The sequence below is a fragment of the Epinephelus fuscoguttatus genome, linkage group LG10 (genome assembly GCF_011397635.1).
Source record: "Epinephelus fuscoguttatus linkage group LG10, E.fuscoguttatus.final_Chr_v1".
NCBI classification, from domain to species: domain Eukaryota; kingdom Metazoa; phylum Chordata; class Actinopteri; order Perciformes; family Serranidae; genus Epinephelus; species Epinephelus fuscoguttatus.
The window spans coordinates 41,530,205-41,553,372 of NC_064761.1; the positions used below are offsets into that span (position 1 = coordinate 41,530,205).

The 23,168-nt window shown below is 38.9% G+C and overlaps 3 protein-coding genes across 3 annotated transcripts; 2 read left to right on the top strand and 1 right to left on the bottom strand.

Annotated features, from left to right (window-relative positions):
• The first annotated feature begins 876 nt into the window (after positions 1–876).
• rpp21 (ribonuclease P 21 subunit) lies at positions 877–5,026 on the top strand. The gene is made up of 5 exons (XM_049588405.1): positions 877–1,031; positions 1,161–1,261; positions 3,030–3,112; positions 3,281–3,415; positions 4,509–5,026. Exons 1-5 carry the CDS (start codon positions 975–977, stop codon positions 4,604–4,606), a joined length of 474 nt encoding a protein of 157 aa, XP_049444362.1. The 5' UTR covers positions 877–974; the 3' UTR covers positions 4,607–5,026.
• On the bottom strand, positions 5,024–6,517 carry aqp12 (aquaporin 12). The gene is made up of 3 exons (XM_049588404.1): positions 5,923–6,517; positions 5,229–5,345; positions 5,024–5,148 (listed from the first exon to the last, which is right to left on the bottom strand). The coding sequence occupies exons 1-3, from the start codon at positions 6,515–6,517 to the stop codon at positions 5,024–5,026; spliced, it is 837 nt and encodes a 278-aa protein (XP_049444361.1).
• A 2,253-nt stretch (positions 6,518–8,770) lies between these two features.
• Positions 8,771–22,991, top strand: LOC125896075 (UDP-N-acetylglucosamine/UDP-glucose/GDP-mannose transporter-like). The gene is made up of 12 exons (XM_049588403.1): positions 8,771–8,967; positions 10,831–10,864; positions 10,957–11,043; positions 11,130–11,197; positions 11,331–11,402; positions 11,567–11,635; positions 11,867–11,969; positions 12,631–12,727; positions 13,445–13,508; positions 13,790–13,868; positions 15,381–15,463; positions 21,566–22,991. Exons 1-12 carry the CDS (start codon positions 8,858–8,860, stop codon positions 21,669–21,671), a joined length of 972 nt encoding a protein of 323 aa, XP_049444360.1. The 5' UTR covers positions 8,771–8,857; the 3' UTR covers positions 21,672–22,991.
• Positions 22,992–23,168: the final 177 nt, after the last annotated feature.

Sequence of the window (23,168 nt, forward strand, 5' to 3'; positions counted from 1 at the left end):
CACTGGATGACATCTGTAAAAGCCATTTCTGCATGCTTGTGTTTTTATTTTTTATTTTTGTGTATTTATTTTTGCTGTGAGCTTCCCACCACTGGGGGTGTCCCTGCTGTGAACTGTGAGAGGTCATATAATCAGCCAGGTGAGGCACTCACTCACCATCAGCAACTAGGTGATAGTGACCTTGATTGATAAGCAAAGGGGGTCACTACCACATCAAATCCATACCACCCAGCAGCAGTCATGATTTCATGCCTGTATATCACAAAAATACCAAAGAAAATAAGAAAAATATTAACTTAGTTGAATAGCTTTTATACATAAGATAACTTTATTTGCCATTTGTACACCTGCGCAGTCTGGGTACATTCTTGTGCAAAAACACTCAGACTCGAGTCAGAAATAGACAAGTAATAAAAAGTAAAGAATAGTAAAAGATAAAGTTTACACAACGAGGTAATAAAGTATAAGAAATACAAGAACATAAACTCCACCTGCAGGGCATTCAGAAAGGTGTTTCACATAAAAGGTGCTGCACATTTCCAGTTTTTATTGCACATGAGCAAAGATAGATGAGAAAGTGACTCTGTGACGTCGCACATAAGGGAGCGCCATCAGTAATGAAGTATAGTTTATAGTTTTTATAGTTTAAAAGACAATATTATTATCCCAAATAGCCAGGAGAAACTGCACCTTTAATGTCAGTGTAGGTTTAATGGCTTCAAAAGAGGATTCAGATGACAGAGCTCAAGGTTTCTTTATTTTTAAGTTGTATGCTGACAATCATATCTTTTCTTTTTTCTTTCTTTTTTTACATTTTGAGCACAATTTTAAAGTTTCTGAGTTTATCGGGCGCTTTTATTTTGGAGTTCTTACCCGGAAGTGTAACAGTTTTTAACCCCGGGCTGTTGTATTTTCTACTTCCGCTCTAACAAAACTGCTCGGCAACTCTATTTATTTTGTTATCTCTGTGTGTAATGGCTGTTCAACTGAAAGACAAAGACGCGTACCAGAGACTCAACTATCTTTACCAGGTAGGAAGTTAATAATAAGGTGAAAGTTAACGGCTGTCGTGCTGTCGGCAGCAGTCACGTTGCTAACATGCTAGCTGTGCTAATCAGGTGTGCTAATGGTTGAACTCCTCTGGTTTCATCTCTCTGCAGGCTGCTCACTGTGTTTTAGCACAAAACCCTGAGAATGTGGAGCTGGCTCGTTTCTACTGCTTCACACAGAAGACCATCGCAAGACGTTTAGTGCTCCGACAGTAAGTTAGTCACCTCAGTGTTATTGTGTAGTGTGTTTCATCAGGGGTTGGTTTTATTTTGAAGGATGAATTACAGCACTTTGGGTACATCAACATTATGTTCACACAAAAATGTTCATACCAGGGCTTCATATGCAGAGAGGGAAAAACAGAATAATATAATGTATTACTGGCCCACATGACATGAAATATATCAAACACAATAAGTTTTAATTGTCATTTTATTCTGAAGGCCTTTTATTGTGGTGCATTCTAGAAAGTAAAGTCCAAAATCTGGATTGGAGTACACCTACCTCATCTTGTGAATGTCAAATATTCCCAATATTAAAATTTATTTTACAAATAATAATGATAATAATCGTTCCCTCTTCATTAAAATTGAAAAAATAATTAAATAAAAAATGTTCACCTCTTGAATGCATGTATTTATTCAACATTTAATGCACATAACTGAACATATTCCTTGTGTTTATTCTGTTACTGTTTTACTCTATTGATGTACATATTGTAGTTAAATTTTCACAGTTTATTTTAAATATTTTAATATCTAAGTACTGGTGTTACACACTGTAGCATAATGCAATTTTATTAGTATTTTTATTTTATTTGTGTTTATTGCCAATATTTATATATTTCTATTTCATACTCATATTCGTACTTCTTAGAATGATCTATTCTTTACATCAGAGCAACTGTAACAAATCCTCAGGGATCAGTAAAGTATTTCTGATTCTGATTACATTCAAAACATATAAAATGTCTTCATCAACCCAAAATATTCTGGTATACATACAGTGATAAATGTTCACAGACAATACAAGAATCCTCATCACCAGCTTTTTTTGTTTTTGCAAGATATATTTGATAGAAAACTATTAAGGGAAATCACCTTAACTTTATTATTAAGACAGAATTTGTCCTTAAGTAGCACAATGTTCTGCCAGTTCATCTCACTGGCATAATGCAAAAGTACACCTCTTGGCAAAGCATCAAAAACCACTGCACATTCCTTTGAAGTATCTGGTGAGGTGAATCTTGAGAGGAAGTCGTTATACAAGCAGAGTGCCGTCACTCAGATTGATGATCACTCATTTTGCGCCATGTTTGCTTCCTGTTTTTTTTTTTATTATTATTATTGTTGCACAGGGATTCATATGTACACAGACATTAATCCAGTTATACAAATCTATTTGGGTGATAATTTTATTTTTCAGGCTTCCTAGTTGATGACATATGTGTAACAGACGTGTCTGTTTGTTCACATCAACAAACCCCATGAAAAGATTAAAACCAACAATGAATTAATACTGCTATGTAGCTAAAGCCTGATATTGTCAAAAAATCTAATACAAACACACACTGAGCCACACTGTTGCACAGGGTGAAATGCTCCTTTATTACAATGAACATGGGCGCTGCCGTTTATTCTGAGTCAGTCCTGCAAACACTGTCCTTCTGCTGTTAACACTGACTAGAGTAACAAATGTATATTAATCCAGCGCTGAAAATAGTCCTCAACAAGTGCACAGTTTCCTCCTGTTTGAGAAACATTTACTAAAAACAACCAAGCGAGCTGTTGTAGAAAATTACTGATTATTAAAAACTGAATCTATATATGCGTGACCCATTTTAAAAGATTTGATGCTCCAACAGGAACCAGTGAGCATCAGGATGAGAGCCAACATCAAAAGTGAACATTCTTTCAGTGTCTTTCCTGTGCAAACATAAATAGATTTTCAACATCAGTTAATTGTGGATTTTATCGCAGAGACCCGTCAGTGAAGAGAACATTATGCAAGAAATGCTGCTCACTGCTCATCCCTGGTGTAACGGCGACAACAAGACAACGACGTAAGTCAATTCATGATGTTTCCCCATGTTACCTTGCATTGCATACTGAGTGTAATCAGCTTGTAGATGTCCTAACTGGCTCACTGACGTGTTTAATCTCAATATGTATGGCAGATTTAAAGAAACAGAGACACTAACTGTTGACTGTTGTTGACTTTGTGTCGTTAGGCAAAAAAAGAAAGACCCGCTTCACTGTTGTGCGGTGCCTCAGCTGCGGCCAGAGCAAGACGTTACTGAATGATCCAGATTATTGTTTATGGGCAGAGCGTCCGGAGGCTCAGCTGGAGAACCAAAAGCAGCCAGGTGACAAACCTCAACTCTACACGACACACCAGCCTCACAGAGGATGCTCTCCATACACATAAGACCCGTTTCCACCGAGCAGTACGGTTTAGTTCAGTTCATTTCCACCTGTCCCCATGTTTGGTCCCCCCTCTGTTGGAGTACCTAGCACACAGATCTGGTACTAAAAGGTGGAGCTGTGAACACTGCAGTCTGATTGGTCAGTAGAGGACGGTCACTCTGCTCAGGGCTGAGTTGTGTCTGGTTTCGTGGAGAGTTTTATTAGTAAACTGTAACTATAAAATGAAAGGATGTTTTGCTGCCTCTCACAGCAGCTGGAGTCGAAGAAAAAACAACGTCATTCACTGGGCTGACTGCCGGCAACTTTTAAGGTGTAACGTTAACTTGTAATGTTACTCAATGCATGAGTTGATGATGTGAATCCATCAGCACACCTTAAATTTCACTGTGACAACTTTGACCATCACTTTACTAGTTTTTATATGACACACACTTTTAGTAATGAGTGGATCTTCAAGTGTTTATATTAATTTTGTCTGGGTTATGTGAACTGCATATATTCTAATCGTCGTCCAGAGAAAAAGTAAAGCATCGCAGAGCGTCGTTCCTGTGGGCTACAGCAACACTAAACCCCTGAGCTTGCCTGAGAAGGACTAAATGCACAAAGCTGCTATTTTTAAATATCCCATGGAGAGAGACTCTCACTGCAGCCTGTTCTATTTTGTTCTGAATGTTCGTTCTGTGGCCGATAAACGAGGTGCAGACTGATAAAGGAGGAAATACAGCGAGTGCTGGACGGAGCAGTGAGTGACAACAACCCCGCCCACATTTAAGAGGACTGTCTGTGGTGGAAATGCTAAACAGACCGAGGGTCTAGGTACCATGTCTGAAGGGTTACTGTTGGTTCCAAAGGTACCATACGGAAAGTGTTTGGTGGAAACGAGGCTGTGCTTATTTAAACAACACTCTAGCTGAAGCATCAAGATTTGTAGCATGAAGCCCTTTTTTCCAAGCTGTTTCAGCTCCCATTGAGGCAACAAAAAGGGAAAACACTTGGTACTGACTGTTATTATTTATTCTCTGTCTTCCACAGATCCAGGCCCTTCTGGTAAAAAACAGCCTAAAGGCAAAAAGCCTGATGCGTCAGTGTCCTCCACACCCAGTGCTGCCCAGAGCACCGCCAACACGTAGCAGCAGTTCCCCTCTTCAGACTGTCGAATATGAAGGACTGATATTTATTTTCTGTTGCTCAAGATATGGGTAGCGTTCTCATGTTGAATATATCCATAGTTTTTTTTTGTCATTTTATTGATTAAGTTACCTTTTGGCCTCTGTGAGATCATTTTCAGTGGTTTTCTACAGTGTGTACAAGTGATTTTTTTTTATGCTACCAACAGATGGCGACCATGTGTCTTAAACATGGTGAATTTTTTTTCCAAAAGTAAAACTTCATTGATGGCAATAATTTAAAACCAATGACAAGAATGGAAGAATTGAATTGTTTTGTCATTAAGTTTTATCCTTAATAGTTTAAATTGTCCATACAAAATCTCTTCACCATTAACCAGGTAATTTCCTAAAAGGCTGATTAAAAAACATGGAGTTTCTCTATTTCTTCTTTTCTCCTTTCTCCCCCTTTGGCACTCGGAAACGTGTCTTCTGAAGATACAGTAGGTTCTTCGCAAAGATCCTTGGTACATGGCCCATGTACAAGAGCAGAGCCAGAGTCATGCCTAGAAAACAGACATCCACTGTAAACACTGTTCACTTATAAAGAAATGATACACATATATGTCATTTTAATGTAAGTTACCAGTGAGAGGGCCCAGCCAGTAGACTACTGCGTACTGAGTCAGGGTAAATCCAGGACAGTGGAAGGTGAGGCCATAGGACAAGGAGGGATTCATGTAAGCTGAGGTGTAGCCTCGGGCTGCGAGAGGGAACGGACAAATACAGATTATGGTAGTCGCTCTTTATTAAACTGATGCTTTTAAAGTGGAAACAGATGCATAAGTCTATCAAATGACAGTTGAAACAGGGTCACACGCATGACTAATGTGAAGGTGGAGTCCGAGGAGCTCATTCTAGTGTGTATGAGTTTGTAAAAGCAGAAACTGAAGCACAGTTCTGATCATGAACATTAAAAACTATTAATGAAATATTCTCCAGTAGAAGAGGTTAGTACCCACTTCATACACAGAGACATGAGAAAATATAGGTTGCAGGGGATTTAGGCTACTATTCAAAGTAAGAGACAGGCAGCACAGACAAAATTCTCAGTGCTTTTTTGCATTATGTAGCTGCAGAGAGACTGATTCTGATTTCTCACAGGGTTCTAGTATTTCAGTGACCCTTTGTTTTATTTGCAGAAGTTTTAAATTCTAATATTCAAGTGATTTTCCTGTGCTCATTGTCTCATATTTGCAAACACAAAGTTTCTTTGTATGAATGGACTTTGAACCCTTCCTTCACATATAAATCAGGGGCCAGGTTCACCTGACACGTACCTGTATGGGACAGGAAAGTGAGGAGGACGGCGATCAGGGGCACCCGGATCAGAGCCGATCTGCGCCGCAGGTTCAGATGGATGAGATGAAAGATGAGCGTGCAGACACACTCGGTGAAAAAACCCTGAAGCACAGACACCAGCAGGGATGTGCTGCACTCTCTCACCATCAGATTTTTGATCATGTGCATGTCGGTCAGCTCCAGACTCCAGTAGTACACAGCTGCAAGGAGGGCAAGGTGGGCCCCCAGAAACTGGGCCGCAACAGCAAGGAGAGTTGGCAGAGTGTTGGCCTCCAGCTGCAGGAACTTCAGCACAACCAGGGTGGGATTCCCTGATGCAGCACCGCAGATCATGCCGTGGGTCAGCAGCACCACAAACAGTATGGTTAAAGTCACATCAGGCCCCAAGCCCCCGGCCCACTCCCCCACCTCCACAATGGTCTGCACCTCCAGCCAACACGCCACCAGCATGAAAGAGGATGCAAACTCCAAAATGAATCCAAACCGTGGCCATTTTTTAAGGAGAGTCCGAACCGAGGCTGCAAAGATGACAGCAGCCAGGAAGTATCCGAGGGATGCGTTCAGTCCAGACATGGCTCAGATCGGGTGTCACCAGCTGTTTCTTCTCCAAAAGAAATGAATGAGGGTTTGACTCAACAACTCTGCTGACTATTTGGCAACGTGGCACATGCACAGACACTTGTTATCAGTGACACGTCAGGTTTTTATCCCACAACCACCTGCCAAAATACACATGGGCCCTGACACAAGGTCAGGTCAAGTAGTTGACTGTCATTCAGTGGTCATTTCCAAATAGATCACAGCCTCAGTTCAATACTTCCTCCCTCCCTCTACAGGATAACTTATACTGCACCTTTTCAAAGACTAAATGGCTGGAGAGACTTATTAAAATGCAAATAAAACATACCACTGGATTCAAAGGCTTAGGGGATGTTGGGCTGCTGTAAGGACACAAGCTTTTTACTTACAGTCCAAAGATAGTTGTCCAGTGTGCATCATTTTGCAAACAGCTTAACTGAAAAACAGTAGAAAATAGGGCATTGATTGGTCTAAGGAGTAATTACAGTGTTTCTCACTCTTAGTTTTACCTTTTAATATATCGGGAATAAAACTGAGGTTGAGCACAAGTTGGGCGGGGTGGAGAGGATCAGAGGTCAGAGGTCAGAGGGTGGTGAAGTCCAGTATTTTTGAAGAGCTTGAGGAATCTCCTCCAGTGAGATATCTTTTGGCAGCTTTTTTCCCAATAATTTTCATGAAATATGCCCCAACAACTCAAATTAAATACCAAAATATATCACTACACTGGACACATGATACACCTCTTTATACGGAGTTTTAGTGCTTCTTTTAATTTTTTTGAAATAATATATTTATTGTAACATCAACAAGTAAACAGAGACAACCGTTGCTGATAATACTTGATCATAATTATTTTTTTTTTTTTTTTTTAAAAAGTCTATTTTTTTCTTTGACATATTTATGTAAAATAAATTGATTTCACAATGAAAATCAGTCTGCTTTTACTGACAATAAAATTATTGTTATAATTATTATTGAAAAAAGTATTCAATTATTTATAGTAAAATAATAATTGTAATAATTTTACAGTAGGAATAAATAATAATAAGAAGAAGAATCTATGTTGTGGATAAAATTGCATTTCTTTGTATTCAAATATTTATGTAAAATAAATTAATTTCACAATGAATGAGTGCGCCTTCACTGACAGTAAAATTATTACGATTATTGAAAAAAAGTAATTTTATTTTTGCTGTAAAATAATAATTGTAATAATTTTACAGTAGAAATAAATAAATATAAATAATGATTTATTTTGTGGATAAAATGCATTTTTCTATTCAAATATTTATGAAAGATAAATTAATTTCACAATGTATATCAGTGTGCCTTCACTGACAGTAAAATAATTATTATTGAAAAAATGTAATTTTATTTTTTACTGTAAAATAATAATTGTAATAATTTTACAGTAGAAATAAATAAATATAAATAATAATTTATTTTGTGGATAAAATGCATTTTTCTATTCAAATATTTATGAAAGATAAATTAATTTCACAATGTATATCAGTGTGCCTTCACTGACAGTAAAATAATTATTATTGAAAAAATGTAATTTTATTTTTTACTGTAAAATAATAATTGTAATAATTTTACAGTAGAAATAAATAAATATAAATAATAATTTATTTTGTGGATAAAATTCATTTTTTTCATATTCAAATATTTATGTAAAATAAATGACTGACTGAAATAAATATGTTTTCAGTGACAATAAAATAATAATATTTTGTTATTATTATTATTATTATTATTATTACATTTTATTTTTTTAAGAAAAAGGCACTTTTGCTTAAAATATTTATGCAGAATAAATGACAATGAAAAACTATGTTTTCAGTGACAATAAATAATAGTTTATTATTATTATTATTATTATTATTATTATTATTATTAATTATTTATTTTTTGGGGGAAGGGCGTTTTTTTTATCAAAATATGTAAATTACTATAATCTATATTATTATTATTATTGCATTTATGTGAAAAAAGCCTTATTTTGTGTTAAAATATTGTAAATTACATAATTATTATTATCAATATTATTATATTCATGTGAAAAAAGCTTTTTATAATCAAAGTATTTATTTATTTATGTAAACTAAATGATTCCCAGAGTGTAAATCAGTGTGTGTCAGTGACAGTAAAGTCACCACATGCTTTAAATTTGTTGAGCGCTCTGTGTCGGTGATGCTCCGACTACAGGCGGAAGTTGTGAAACGTCGACGTGTGTGTGTGTGTGTGTGTGTGTGTGTGTGTGTGTGTGTGTGGCCAGTGAAGTGATGGCAGGGGAAGAGCCGACAGTCAGAGAGGAATGAGAACTTGTCGGGGATGGCGGACAAACCTCTGACGGTGTTCGTGAAGCTGTTTGCCGCTGGATTTTACGGACTGAGCTCGTTTCTCATCGTCGTGGTGAACAAAAGTGTGCTGACCAACTACAGGTAACGTTAACGGCTGTGCTAACGGCTCGGACGGCTCTAACGTTACTTGGGGAGCTACCGTGTTAGCTAACCTAGCCCGTGGAAGTTTGATTGGCTAATAGCGGCGGAGCTCATTAAGCTAACAGCAACTTTTGGCTAGCGACGTTGCTCGAGCTGAAACAGGAGAGCTTCAGTTACAGCAGCACTGTAGCAAGCTATGTGTTAACCTAGCTTTGTTAAGGACGAGGTTAGCTAACGTGCTGTGTGCTCAGCTTCTAACTTCAGCTGTAACCTTCCAGTTACCAGTGAATTATATATATTAATCATTTAAATACACACTTTAAACATTTAGAAATATCGCAGACACAATCAGAGCATCCTGTTTACACTGTATAAACTGTCACATCCATCTACATCATGAGTACAAGCAACCTGTTACATTAGCTTATCATTACACTGCACTGTTGTCTTACTGTTTACAAACTTCATTGTGTTTTTACTGTTTTATTTATTTACATCCATTCTGTACATAGTAGCGAAATGTTTACTCCATTCAGATTTGTTGTCCTTGTTATTAGCTGCATGTTTATTCTGTGTTTGTACATTGAGAGCAGCAGAAAACAGACAGGGTGTGTTGGGGTGGGGAAACAATCGATACAGCATAGTATTGTGATATTTATATCGTATCATCACAGTGAAAAGTATTGATTTTTCTAATTGTATGAATTATTTAATAGTACAAATACCAACTAGAATAGAATAATCAGTCCACTAGATACATTTTGCTGCTGCAAAAAAATGGCTTAAGTTTGATCAACAAACTGCAAACTAGGTTTTTCTTTGGGGAAATAATTTACAATTGTCGAACCAAGTAATAGGGTGGCACGGTGGTGTAGTGGTTAGCACTGTCGCCTGACAGGGTTAGGGTTTTTGTCCAGGTACTGCGACTGGGATAGGCTTGACTCCCCCCTGCAACCCTCAAGGGGATAAGCGGTTAAGGAAGTGAATGAATGAAAACAAGTAATAAACTGCAATGTGTTTTGTCGCAACACTCAGCATATCGCAACATATTTAAAATCGCAATAATACTGTATCAAGTATCGTGATAATATCGTATCGTGGATCCTTTGGTGATTTCCACCTCTGGAGTGTCTGCAGGCCCTTGAAAGTCTTACAGTGTCTTGAATACATTTTATTTTGTAAATATTAGGCCTTAAATGTCATTAAATAGTCTTAAATTTTAATTTTTGTGAGGTCTTAATTGACATTTTATCTCATTTCATTTAATCATCAGTCAAGATCTTCTGTGTGAAAGTCCACATTTATGATCCAACAAATCTTTAAACCTAACACTGAACCTAATGCTGTCTTTTTACTGTCTACCTGCACTTACCTGTCGCCAAAAAGTAGATTAATTTACTCACTCTAATAACCACCTCCCTACAAAAACCTACTCTCAAAGTCCGCTCCATGTTGAGTCTCAGATGCTTCTGTCAGAGCTGAGGTTTTGCCTCCCTTAATGTAACATGAAGCGTTATAGCTCGTCCTTTGTTCCACTGACAGTGTGTGATGCTGGATTATGTGTGTCAGTATTGTATTGTCTGTTTTGTTTTACTTATGACTACTGTCTGTATCTCAAATTGCCCCTCAGGGACATTTAAGTTTTACCTCACTTTACCTTACCTCTGCATGGAATTGCATACTACTTACTGTCATTGCTTGAATAAGAAAAGGTTGATTTGTCCAAAAATCAGTCGGTTGGAAGAGGTATTAAGAAGCATTAAATCTAAGTGTCAGATCTGTCCGTGCACACTTAAGTTACTCGGCCATTAAAGCTGATTCTGTTTCACTGGGACTAACGTGAACTCAACTCCGCTCTTCCAGGTTCCCCTCCTCAATATGTGTCGGAATTGGACAAGTAAGTTGAATGCTTTCCCGTCTTTCTTCAGTGATCGTCACCTGCTGAAATCAGTCAGAGTTTAAGTTGTTTCCTGTTAACTGTGTGTGCAGATGTTGGCCACAGTGGTTGTGCTGTGGGTGGGCAAGGCTGCGAGGGTGATCAGCTTCCCAGACTGTGATGAGAGCATACCTCGCAAGGTGAGACCACCTTTCCATCAATGAAATGATTTCCAGTTCACCATGATCAGGGCAGTGATTTCATTTACGTTCACCTGGTTTTACAGACGTTTCCTCTACCTCTCCTTTACGTGGGAAATCAAATCACTGGTCTGTTTGGAACCAAAAGGCTGAAGTAAGTCCTCATCCCTAAACTATCTAGGCCAAATGATGGTGAAGGGGAAATTCATTCGGTGCCATCATGAGCTCATTGGGCATGGCTGTTAATGTTTGGCTGAGTTAACGCAACTTATGTCCTCTCCCACCAGTCTGCCGATGTTTACTGTCCTCAGGAGGTTCTCCATTCTGTTCACCATGCTGGCTGAGGGATTTCTTCTCAAGTAAGATGACACATGGCAGATAACCCACTTTTCTCAGTCATTTACTGGTCCTATTACTCAGCAGGACACAAAGCCACCCTTTATGTACTCTATTGTGGTTTTTATTCACATCTCAAAGCAGCCAGCTAGAATTTCATTGCTCTACTGTCTTTCACCTTTGCCAGAAAGAAGTTCTCCAGGCCAGTCCAGCTGACAGTATTTACAATGATCCTCGGGGCGTTCATAGCCGCAAGGTACGTTCTACTACATCCAGGTGTCCTGACTGTAAAACAACCAGAATTACCTTCACTACAAAGGGTTGTCCTGTCCTTATTTATGTCCTCTCTAAGTGATATTGTCTTCAGGGTCATTAGACACATGTTATACTCCTGCAGTTAAAGGAGCCTGAAGCTAAGTTGTTAGTGACAGAGCACCTATTTACTTCCTAAACACTTTCTTTCATTTTCTCTCGTCTCTGTTCGTAGTGCTGACTTGTCCTTTGACCTGCAAGGGTACGTGTTCATTCTCATGAACGACGTGCTGACTGCAGCCAATGGAGCCTATGTGAAACAAAAATTAGATGCTAAGGTATGTGGCAGCGCCATCTTGATGAATATAACCATTGTTGGACTGGAGCTGTTTTTGGCATTGAGCTGATGTTGGTGGATATAGAAAACCCAAACTGTCTTTCAGCGTCTGGCTTAAGGGAACTCTGTGTACATAAACACCATGAGTGGTTCTTTTTATTCCCCTCTAAGTTGGTTATCGTTGTTTAGACTTGTTTTTGCAGAGAAAGTATCACCAAACCTCTGCTTTACTGTTTATTTAGCATGTTTTCTTGCATTATTTATAACAGTCAGGTCACTTACTGTGTGACTGTTGAGTCTGAAACGGCTTGTAGCTTGTTTTAGTCGTTTTTTTTAATGTCACATGCTCAGCTCTCACATTACAGCAGACGCTGAACTGGGTCCAGATTTAGTCTGTGATGTCTGTAGTGCACCATCTGCTATGGCACAAGACAGAGAGGTGTGTGTGAGTGATATTACAAGGGAGTGAAAGATGGAGCCACGTGAAGCGGAATCAGACTAATGCAAACAAGAGGCTCTAGGTATTGCAGTGGGCTGGCCATGCATGACATCTGTATGCTAGTTAGTGAGGAATGTACTGAAAGACTTGTGAATAACCCTCTCTGTTCTGCTTATTTTTCATGTTGCCGTTTCTCCATCTGTTTCTATGCTCTTTCTCACAGGAGTTGGGGAAATATGGATTGCTGTATTATAATGCATTATTTATGATAATTCCCACTCTTGTGTTGGCTCATGTGACTGGGGATATGCAGAAGGCAAGTAGTTCAACTCCTCTCTTGTTTGTGCTTTCTCCTCTATGCAATCTATTTCTAATTATCTTCATTTAAAACCTCTAAACATGTTTATTCATAGAAGATGTATTTATAAGATTTGGAAAATGAAAGTGTTTGAACAGCAAGTCTTTGTAGTTAGTTTATGGGGTTGGTAGTGATCCGTTATTGCGAGGTTTAATCCCAAATTGAAGTGAATTCACATGTGTTTAAGTGTGTGTGTGTGTGTGTGTGTGTGTGTGTGTGCCGTAAATATGGGCTGTCTGTTAGTTGGTCAGTGTTGGCAGAGACCTTCTGGTTTGCCCAGCTGGGGCCCAGCAGCCAGAAAGGCACAAAGCTGCTATTATGCACCTAGTAGAGTTATTACAGCAGTGCCTACAGCCCCCTTTGACTGAAAAACCTCAGTATAGATACAGACTACTACCTTTTTAAAGCTATTGGAAACGCAGTGTTGAATTTGTAAGTGTGTAAGTATTAGTTGTATCTTGCCGTCCAATTTCCTAAACAGTTCTGCATTGCTCAGTTAATCCTTCCTTCCACTTAACGCCAGACCAGACACATCTCTAAGGACCTGAATATTTTGACCATAAATGATCTTTGATACACAACTGCCTACATAACCAGCTTTACTCCTGTTTTTATATGCTTTTTATGTGTGTGTTTTCACTCACAGAGTTCTGTTGTTTCTGCTTCTCTTGTCAGGCAGTGGAATATGAGGGTTGGTCCGACATGATTTTCCTCGCGCAGTTCATCCTCTCTTGCATCATGGGGTAAGAAAGCCAAAGCTCATGTGTGACGTGCATGCATGCGCAAGGATTGTGTGGGTTGGTTTTTTTTGCCAGCATTGAACATCTGGATTGTACTAAATGTTTGTGGTATTGCTACTATCCCAGTGGTTTAAGATTGTAGGCCACAGTTTGACTAAGTGTGACGCTCACAAAGACTCTTTGTCAAGTCTGGCTACCATGTTGCATCAACATTGTGAAAATCTGACATGTTGCTTCAAGAAGTGTTGAGTCATTTGTAATATGATAACATGTTTGTTTTGCAGGTTTGTTCTGATGTATTCCACTGTGCTTTGTACGCAGTACAACTCTGCATTAACAACTACAATTGTGGGCTGCATCAAGGTAAACTGCAGATCTGTGTGTGAAGACACAGTTAAATGCACTGAAAGAAAAAAACATAGAGGTCTGTTGTTTAGGATTAAATGGTATTTAATATTTATAATTATGTTTTCATTAGTTAATAATCACCTGAAAATGCCTTAGACTGAGCTGTTTATATCTACATACGGAGCGGGTCCTCCTCCTCAGAGTCTGCCATGTTGATCTATAGTAGGCCAGAGTTGAAAAATCAAGGACAGGCTCTAGATAGGGCGATTCACGTCCAAATATCTGGCAAAGAAAAGTGAATAAGCACCAGATATGACAGGTGAGACTGATGAGTGAGGTAGACTAATGTTGGACCTAGAGCATGTATTGGTACCAACCATGACATGCTAACTTGTTGGAAAAGGGGCCAGAAGCCATATACTTTCAAACTATTCCAGTTCTGCACACAAATTGACCTATATTTGATTAAAGTAGTAGTTTTTTCATTCATGATTTGGTCTTCTAATACCTTGCAGTAATTTCTCCAGTCAGTGTTTGATTTTACTTTTCTCTAACTATTCATTGGAGGACATTTTTTGGCCAAAAAAGCAAAACAAAATACATGTGGAAATGTGATGAACTGGATTATAACTGCAGGAAGTATAAAATTGTGCATAGTGATGTAACCCCGTGGGTGTGCAAGACGGGCCCACTTTAGAAAATGTTGTCCCCCTGCCCATATTTCCTAAAGGCTGGTCTGTTCGGCTGCATATAAAATACAAATTGGTACTTGAAAAATGTGATTAGATTTCAAACAGGCTCCTATATGCAGATACGTTCAACCTTTTAGATTAAATTGTGCTCATTTTTGACTGTTTTCTGAATGTTATTTTACCTTGAGATTAGTTGACTAAACTTCCATTTAAACATCAGGGAAATTAAGTCATCAGGAACATCCCTACTTTTGCCAACTATACTGAAACAGTTATATAACAAGTTTACTACACTTTGTGTGCCGTAAAGCACTATGCTCCTCTCCCGGTAGATCTTTCCAGTTCATTAAAGTTACATAGTGCAGGAACAGGTGTTTGGGGTGTGAAGTTGGAATGACAGAGGCGCAAGTCTCCCTATGTGGGCCGTCTAAATCAGTGGTTCCTGACTGGTCCAACCATGGGTTCCAGATTTGTCCTTAGTCTTTAGTTCAAGGTCCAGTTAATATATTCAGTGTCATACTTGCATTTAAATATGTCGTCGAGCTGGTTTGCCGTCTCTGTCAAGTAGCTGTCCATTAATTGCTCACTCTACAGCAGGAGATGGTACTTCAAGATAAAAGCTCTGTGCCGAAAATTCACTGTACTTCAAAATAAAGTGTGTTTTTTTTTTACAAACTTGTCATGTTCGCGAGTCACTTGTGGTCCATTTAGAAAGAAACCGTGACCCACCAGTTGGGAACAACTGATCTAAATGATGTTGAAGGTGTTATATGGAGGGGAACAGTTGCATAATGTTGCTTTAATTAGCTTAATTAATACTTTCTCCATTTTGCAGAATGTGCTGGTGACATACATTGGGATGGTGTTCAGTGGAGACTACATCTTCTCTTGGACTAACTTCATAGGTTTGAATATCAGGTATGAAATGACAGGTTTATTTCCTAATTAATGCTGTATTATCCAGTTGTCATCATAGAGGGATAGATTTTTTTTGGGCCGTTCCATGTTGTTTTGGGGCTCTGTGCAGAGTTTCTCCCCAACAGAAAGCCTCACCCATCTGGCACTCAGCACTTTGGCATTGCGTAGTCACACAGCAGATTGAGTCAGTTACATATAAACAGAAAAGGGAACTGTAAATCCCATATCATATCATACCACACTGTTGTTTAAAGCCACGTTAGCAACATGCTTCTATAGATGGAAGTGTCGCTTGGTTGGTCCACAATTTTAGTACAGACTCAATTATCAGATGGATTGCTATGAGATTTGTCACTGAGGAACTTTTGTTTGCCACAAGGCTTATTATACATGTAGCTTCTTAGTTTGAACTTAGTACTCACCATTGTTCTCGTCTCTGGTTGTAGACAACAACTAAAATAGTAAGGGAGGGTCCACTGTCGCTGAGTCAGACTAGTCCTCCCTAAACTGTGAAATCCCAAATGATGCTTGTCTCTGTTGAGCAAAGACAGAGGTCAGTGCTGACACTGGTATTACTGATACTAGTGTGCCAATCAGCTGCAGGAATTTACATGTGCATGTTGGAGCTTGTCTGGAAACATGATGAATTTTGTGACTGATGATGCGTTGCAACATGTTCAACTTTATGCTGATAATGACAAATGACAACTTGATTTTCAAGCCTCATTCTGACAACTACTATCAGATGAAAGTTTTTTAGCCTCTGTGACATTAAAGCTGGGGTGTGAAGTTTTCTGGAAAAGGTAAAAAACAAAACAAACCCAAAAATAGGCCAGAATTTGAGAATGCAGCCCTTCTCTTGCAGCTCTCCTCTCCCAGTCCCTCCCACCAGATAAGCATGGGCATATACATGTGCATCATACAGTAACCTTCCAATGCTCCTGACAGAACACAGAATAATGATGATAATAATAATAATAAGGCTACTTCACAGTGGCATCAAATTGGGGATTTTACATGGTATATAACCACAAGGGGTCAGTGCATCTTCATCAGTAAATCACTAATATGGTGATGGCTTAACAAGTAGCAGGTCACATGACCAGGCTAGGCTGTTGGGAGTTGCTTCGTTACACTACTGAGTTCAGTTCAAGTCCTTGCACTATTATCAGCAACGTGACAGATACAGGCTATCTGATATCGATATGTCAGGGTATTTTTACGATAAGGTTATTCTTTTCGATATGTCAAATCAGTAAAAAGAAAAATATATACACATATTAATTTAAGACCATAGAACTGCAGCAAAACAAGTGATCTATTTTTACAGTTTTCTTCAAATATTCAGTAAAAACTAAACAACAATGATCTCTCATTTCTTTAGTTTGTGAACAACAACAGTAACTCAGAGTGAGATTCAGATTCTGTTCCAATATTAATAGTTCAACTAAATAAAATCCACCACAAATTACACATTTAAACAGCTCCCAAATACAAAAATGTCCCCTGGGATATGTGTGTGTGTATGTATGTATATATATATATATATATATACACACACAGTACAGGCCAAAAGTTTGGACACACCTTCTCATTCAATGCGTTTTCTTTATTTTCATGACTATTTAAATTGTAGATTCTCACTGAAGGCATCAAAACTATGAATGAACACATGTGGAGTTATGTACTTAACAAAAAAAGGTGAAATAACTGAAAACATGTTTTATATTCTAGTTTCTTCAAAATAGCCACCCTTTGCTCTGATTACTGCTTTGCACACTCTTGGCATTCTCTCCATGAGCTTCAAGAGGTAGTCACCTGAAATGGTTTTCCAACAGTCTTGCCTTCACTCTAGGTCCGGTGACTGTGGAGGCCAGGTCATCTCTCCATCACTCTCCTTCTTGGTCAAATAGCCCTTACACAGCCTGGAGGTGTGTTTGGTGTTGAAAAATAAATGATCGTCAACTAAGCATAAGCGGATGGGATGGCTACGTCGCTGCAGGATGCTGTGGTAGCCATGCTGGTTCAGTGTGCCTTCAATTTTGAATAAATCCCCAACAGTGTCACCAGCAAAACACCCCCACACCATCACACCTCCTCCTCCATGCTTCACAGTGGGAACCAGGCATGTGGAATCCATCTGTTCACCTTTTCTGCGTCTCACAAAGACACGGCGGTTGGAACCAAAGATCTCAAATTTGGACTCATCAGACCAAAGCACAGGTTTGAATGCCACTGGTCTAATGTCCATTCCTTGTGTTTCTTGGCCCAAACAAATCCTTCATGGTCAAATAGCTTGTTGCCACTGCTAAGGAGTGGCAACAAGCAGAAGAGATTTGACCATTTGGGCCTGAAACACAAGGAATCTCCTCATTAGACAGTTGGAAATCTAGAGATGCTTTGGTCTGCTGAGTCCAGAACTTTGAGATGGCATTCATCTGGTCTCTGATCTGAGCTGCTGTTAACTTGTGATTTCTGAGGCCTGGTGACTGGATGAACTTATCCTCAGGAGGAGAGGTGACTCTTGGTCTTCCTTTCACTGTTGGGTCCTCATGTGTGCCAGTTTCACTGTAGCGCTTGATGGTTTTGCGACTCACAGCATCCTGCAGCGACACCATTTAAAGTTTTTGCAATTTAGTTGGACTGACTGACCTTCATTTCTTAACAGTAATGATGGCCACACACCTCGTTTTCTTGTAGTTAGCTGATTGGTTCTTGCCATAATATGAATTTTAACAGTTGTCCAATAGGGCTGTCGGCTGTGTATTAACCTGACTTCTGCACAACACAACTGATGGTCCCAACCCCATTGATAAAGCAAGAAATTCCACTAATTAACCCTGATAAGGCACACCTGTGAAGTGGAAACCATTTCAGGTGACTGCCTCTTGAAGCTCATGGAGAGAATGCCAAGAGTGTGCAAAGCAGTAATCAGAGCAAAGGGTGGCTATTTTGAAGAAACTAGAATATAAAACATGTTTTCAGTTATTTCACCTTTTTTTGTTAAGTACATAACTCCACATGTGTTCATTCATAGTTTTGATGCCTTCAGTGAGAATCTACAATGTAAATAGTCATGAAAATAAAGAAAACACATTGAATGAGAAGGTGTGTCCAAACTTTTGGCCTGTACTGTATATATATATATATATATATATATATATATTTATATAAATATATATATATATATATATATATATATATATTTATATACATATATATATATATATATATATATATATATATAAATCAGCAGGTGATTTCCTTCTTTCAGTAAAATCCTAAATGATTGAGTTGGGGTTTTTTTTTTCCACCTGGACCTTTATGCTCTGCCATTTCTCCTCTAATCATCACGCTGTAAGTTGTGACAGGCTGTTCTGCCACGATAACTACTACATATTAGTTTTTTTGTTGAGCTGCAAGCGTCTCATAGGTTTACATTACCAAAGGTTTATGACAAAATCACTTGACGACACTGACTCCTGTGTGTGCACGGCGAGAGAGGAGAGGGAGAGACGCTGTGCTGCTGCCAGAGGAGCCGCTGAATGAGTTCCCTCTGAGCGGTAAGTCGCTAGAAGAGTCTGAGAAGTCCAGGGCTGTTCATAAAACATTCAGGACACCACAGTTTATTCCACACTACTGAAGCTGCTCCTCTTTTTGGAACCACCGTAGACTCAGTAATAATTTCGCTTTCAGCCATGCTTGTTGTTACCGTCGATAACAGTATATCATTATGGCAACAAGTTGAAATATTGTGGGTATCACAATATGAATTTTTCAGATGATATAAAGAATTATACCAGTATTATCATGAGCAAGATGATATGGCACACCCCTAATCTGAATTTAGGAAACACAGTCAGTAACTAAACAGGCAACAACAGAAAGATAACAACTTGTAGCTTATAAACAGTGTTACACATCTGGTCATTGATAAAGTTGAGCACCTCGTGGGTTAAGCTGTAAGGTAAGGTAAGGTAAAACTTAAATGTCCCTGAGGGGCAATGTAAGATACAGATGGTACTTCTACAACAAAACAGACAGTACAATACATCCATTACAGTCCAGTGTGACACACTGTCAGGGGTAAATCATGGACAGTTAGTGGCCACTGCTGGTAAAGATAAGCGATAGCAGACGGGACAAAGGACGATGTGTAACACTTAGTGCTACATTCAGGGAGGCAAAACCTCCACCCTGATGGAAGCATCTGAAACTCAACATTAGCTTGTTAATTATCATTATCATTATCATTATTATCATCATCATTATCATTATTATCATCATTATTTATGATAACCTAGATTGTTACTGACTGTTGTAACAAAGGATAATGACAACAAGAATGGATGAACCACCCTGTTTCCTTTGCCAACTCTTGGACCTGTAAAGCTCTTTATAATTACACAGTGTGATTCGAGACTTGAGCTAGCTTCATAGATAGGAACCTGAATTAGCTGCAGCTGTGAGCCTTTGGCTACAGTTAGCAGAAGGCTAAACTATTAGCCTCCAGCTCTAGCTCTAGCTCTCTAGCATGTTTTGTGTTCATAGTCACTCTCTTCTAGACTTTTTTTTTTTAATTATTATTTTTAGATAAGTCCATCTCTCTGTTTGTGGTTGTTTTGCAGTGCAGGCACTTGTTGCCAGTGCTAGCAACTTTTTCTGCAGGATTCTCTGACATTGAATTAGGCTTTCACTGAAGGGACGTGCAGCTGCATTTGTAGACCAACCAGTAGGAACACCCTCCTTCTGAAATGACCTGTGATTGGCTAAAGTCTCCCATCACGGCCTATATTTTTTAAATCCAATCCAATCCACTCTATTTATACAGCACATTTTGCAAATCACAGACGAGATTTAAAAGATTCGTCATGGGATGGAAGTGCATTCCACAGTTTAGGTGCTGCAACTGAAAAAGCACGGTCACCTCTGGTTTTCAGTTGTGTCATAGGGACCTCAAGTTGCAGCTGGTCAGAGGAGCACAGTGACCTTGGGGGAGTCTTAGCATGAATAATGTCACAGAGGTCCTGAGAACAGAGTCAAGAGGAGGTGCAGAAGTCTAGTTTTCTCTCAGTTCACTTGAATTACAATATGCTCAAAGTTTTCAGTTTTTCATTCTTCAGTTTTACAAATGAATCTCAGTAAACACAGTGATGACCAGCCCTTCAGAAGGGTTTCAGAAGGGTAGGGCTGCACGATTAATCTAATTATTATCAGATGTGTCACAGCATACTATTACGATTGAAGCATTGTTTTGCTACAGAGATGCCCTGACCTACAAATCATGTTCCAGACAGAAGGGAACATGCATGTTTGGTACAGACCACGCTTAAAAATCTTTCTGGGGGGAGTTCAAAAGTTGTTTTCTGTGGCCTGTCAAATAAATCCTGTGCTGGAAAATGATTTAAATCTTTTTAATTACTTAAGCATTAATCATATTTCTGCACATAGCACACCAGAGAGGCCAAAGGAGAGGAAGGAACGAGAGACACTCTGTCTGCGTTTTATAGCCTACGTCTTGTATATGAAATGTCTGTGGTGTCGCCGCATTTTTAAACAGATCTGTCGCCTGCATCCAGGCGCTGTCTCAGTGTCGCACATTAGACCACAACTACCAAGAAGAATGGCGACGCGCTATGATCCACCGCACACACAAACTAGCAGTGCAGCGCTGGACGGCACATGTGCTGAGGTCATCTCACAGACCGACTTAGAGTAGCACGTGCAACATATAGACTGATGTCGCACTGTAGATTAATGAACAGACAGATTAAACAGAGGAGCAGCTCTGTGTCTCTCTGAGTGTTGCTGGAGACTTTGTGTGTGTGTGTGTGAGTGAGTGGGGCGGAGCTGTGCAGAGAGAGAGAGAGATGCACACTGGTATGCGTTACGTAATGCAACTTGAACCTATATCAATATAAACAACGTGATCTTGATTGAAAATATATCAATATATTGTACATAGTCGTTATATTGCCCAGCCCGACTGCAGCCTCACAGAGGGTCAGATTAAATGCCAACATTGACGTGTATTAACCTTCATTCAGTGATCTTGTACAGGTGTGTTTGTATACTTCAACACAGTGTCTGTCTGTGTTGCAGTATTGCGGGCAGCCTGGTGTACTCCTACATCACCCTCACAGAGGAGCAGTCCAACAAAGCAAGTGAAAGCACCAAGCTGGACATCAAGGGCAAGGTGGTTGTATGACAGAGACACTGGATCTAATTATTTTTATGCTGATGAACGAGAAAACTCTATTTTTAATACGACTTTTATTTATGGAGTATTTTAGCAGCCGAGGCGTGGGATGATGGGAACTGTGCTGGGGAAAACGTCTGTGTGTGTGTGTGTTTGTGTGGAAACAGAGCCACACGGTCACCATGACTCTCCTGCTGCTGCCATGGTTACAAACCCTCCAGAGGGATTGTGGGTTGTTTTTTTTTTTTTAGATGGTGTTTTCTTTTTAAATATTTGTATTTTGATACTGTACATGTGAGCATTGAGAAGAAGGGAAACGTGGAACCAATACTATTTATCTTACAGCATTTTTTAAACACTTAGACAAACTGAACGTTAAAGCGTTGGGATGATGTAATGTTTCCTGAATACAGGAGTGAACAGCTGGAATCAGTGGTTATTTAAGTATGGGTGTGTACTGACGAATGGTGGGACTATTAAGTAATGGCTATTTTAAAGGCACAATCCTTATTTTTTATTGCCTTTTCGGTTTTGCTGTTTACAAGGAATGTAACTTCAGATGCCTTCTAAGCACAGTGAGATGCACTGACACTGTCATTATCTGTTGTTTCAGTCTTAAATACATTTCTTTGATTTTTGCGCATACACTGTTATAAGCTTGTTACGGACGAACGGTAATGACAGTGATCTAACCTCATCCTTCAAACAACCAAAGTGGATGGGCAGTGAGTGGGCCGTCAGTTCCCATCAAGGATTGTGGCTTTAAATAAATGTTGCTGCCTTCTTTTGGGAGATAATTTTAAGATTACAGTTTACATTTTGCTCCCTCAGTATTACAGAATGTTTGTCGTGACTGGTCCTCTCTATGCAGACTTATCAAACTTAGTTTGTTATGTGTACAAGGGGATCCATGTGTTCTTTTTTTTCTCTTGACACAATGTTGACGCACTTTTAACTGAGGTAGCGCCTGCAAAAGGGTGAAACTAATTTGCCTCACCTGTTACGTTCATTGTTGAGATTGAGATTATTGTATTCTTCTGAAATGTACGTTTCAGGTTTTTTAAGTATTACAAGAGAGACGCGGTTTTCTAAACCTTTAATAGTCAGGTACAAGCGTTGACTTTGTCTTGTTTTTTTGTTTTGTTTTTTTTTTTTTACATTTTTATGTACATCATTTTATATTTATTACTTTTTTTAGACTAATATTCATTTTGTAGGTGGAGTGGCTTGTGAATTGTTGATGCTGATCTCATCTCAAACACAGTAACCATGGATTTGTAGCTGAAACACAGTGATGTATTTTTACATTAAAAAAACACCTTGTTGACACGACGTATTCTTTTGGCTTCATTGTTCAGGTTGTGACTATAAAGTGACTTATCGGTGATCTTCACGTTACTCTATTTTCTCCAGTCTCCTCTGATATCCAACTGGTCTCATTTAAATTAGTAATTCCATTTATATTTGTAATATTTTTTAATCCATCTATTGTCATTTAATCTTGGA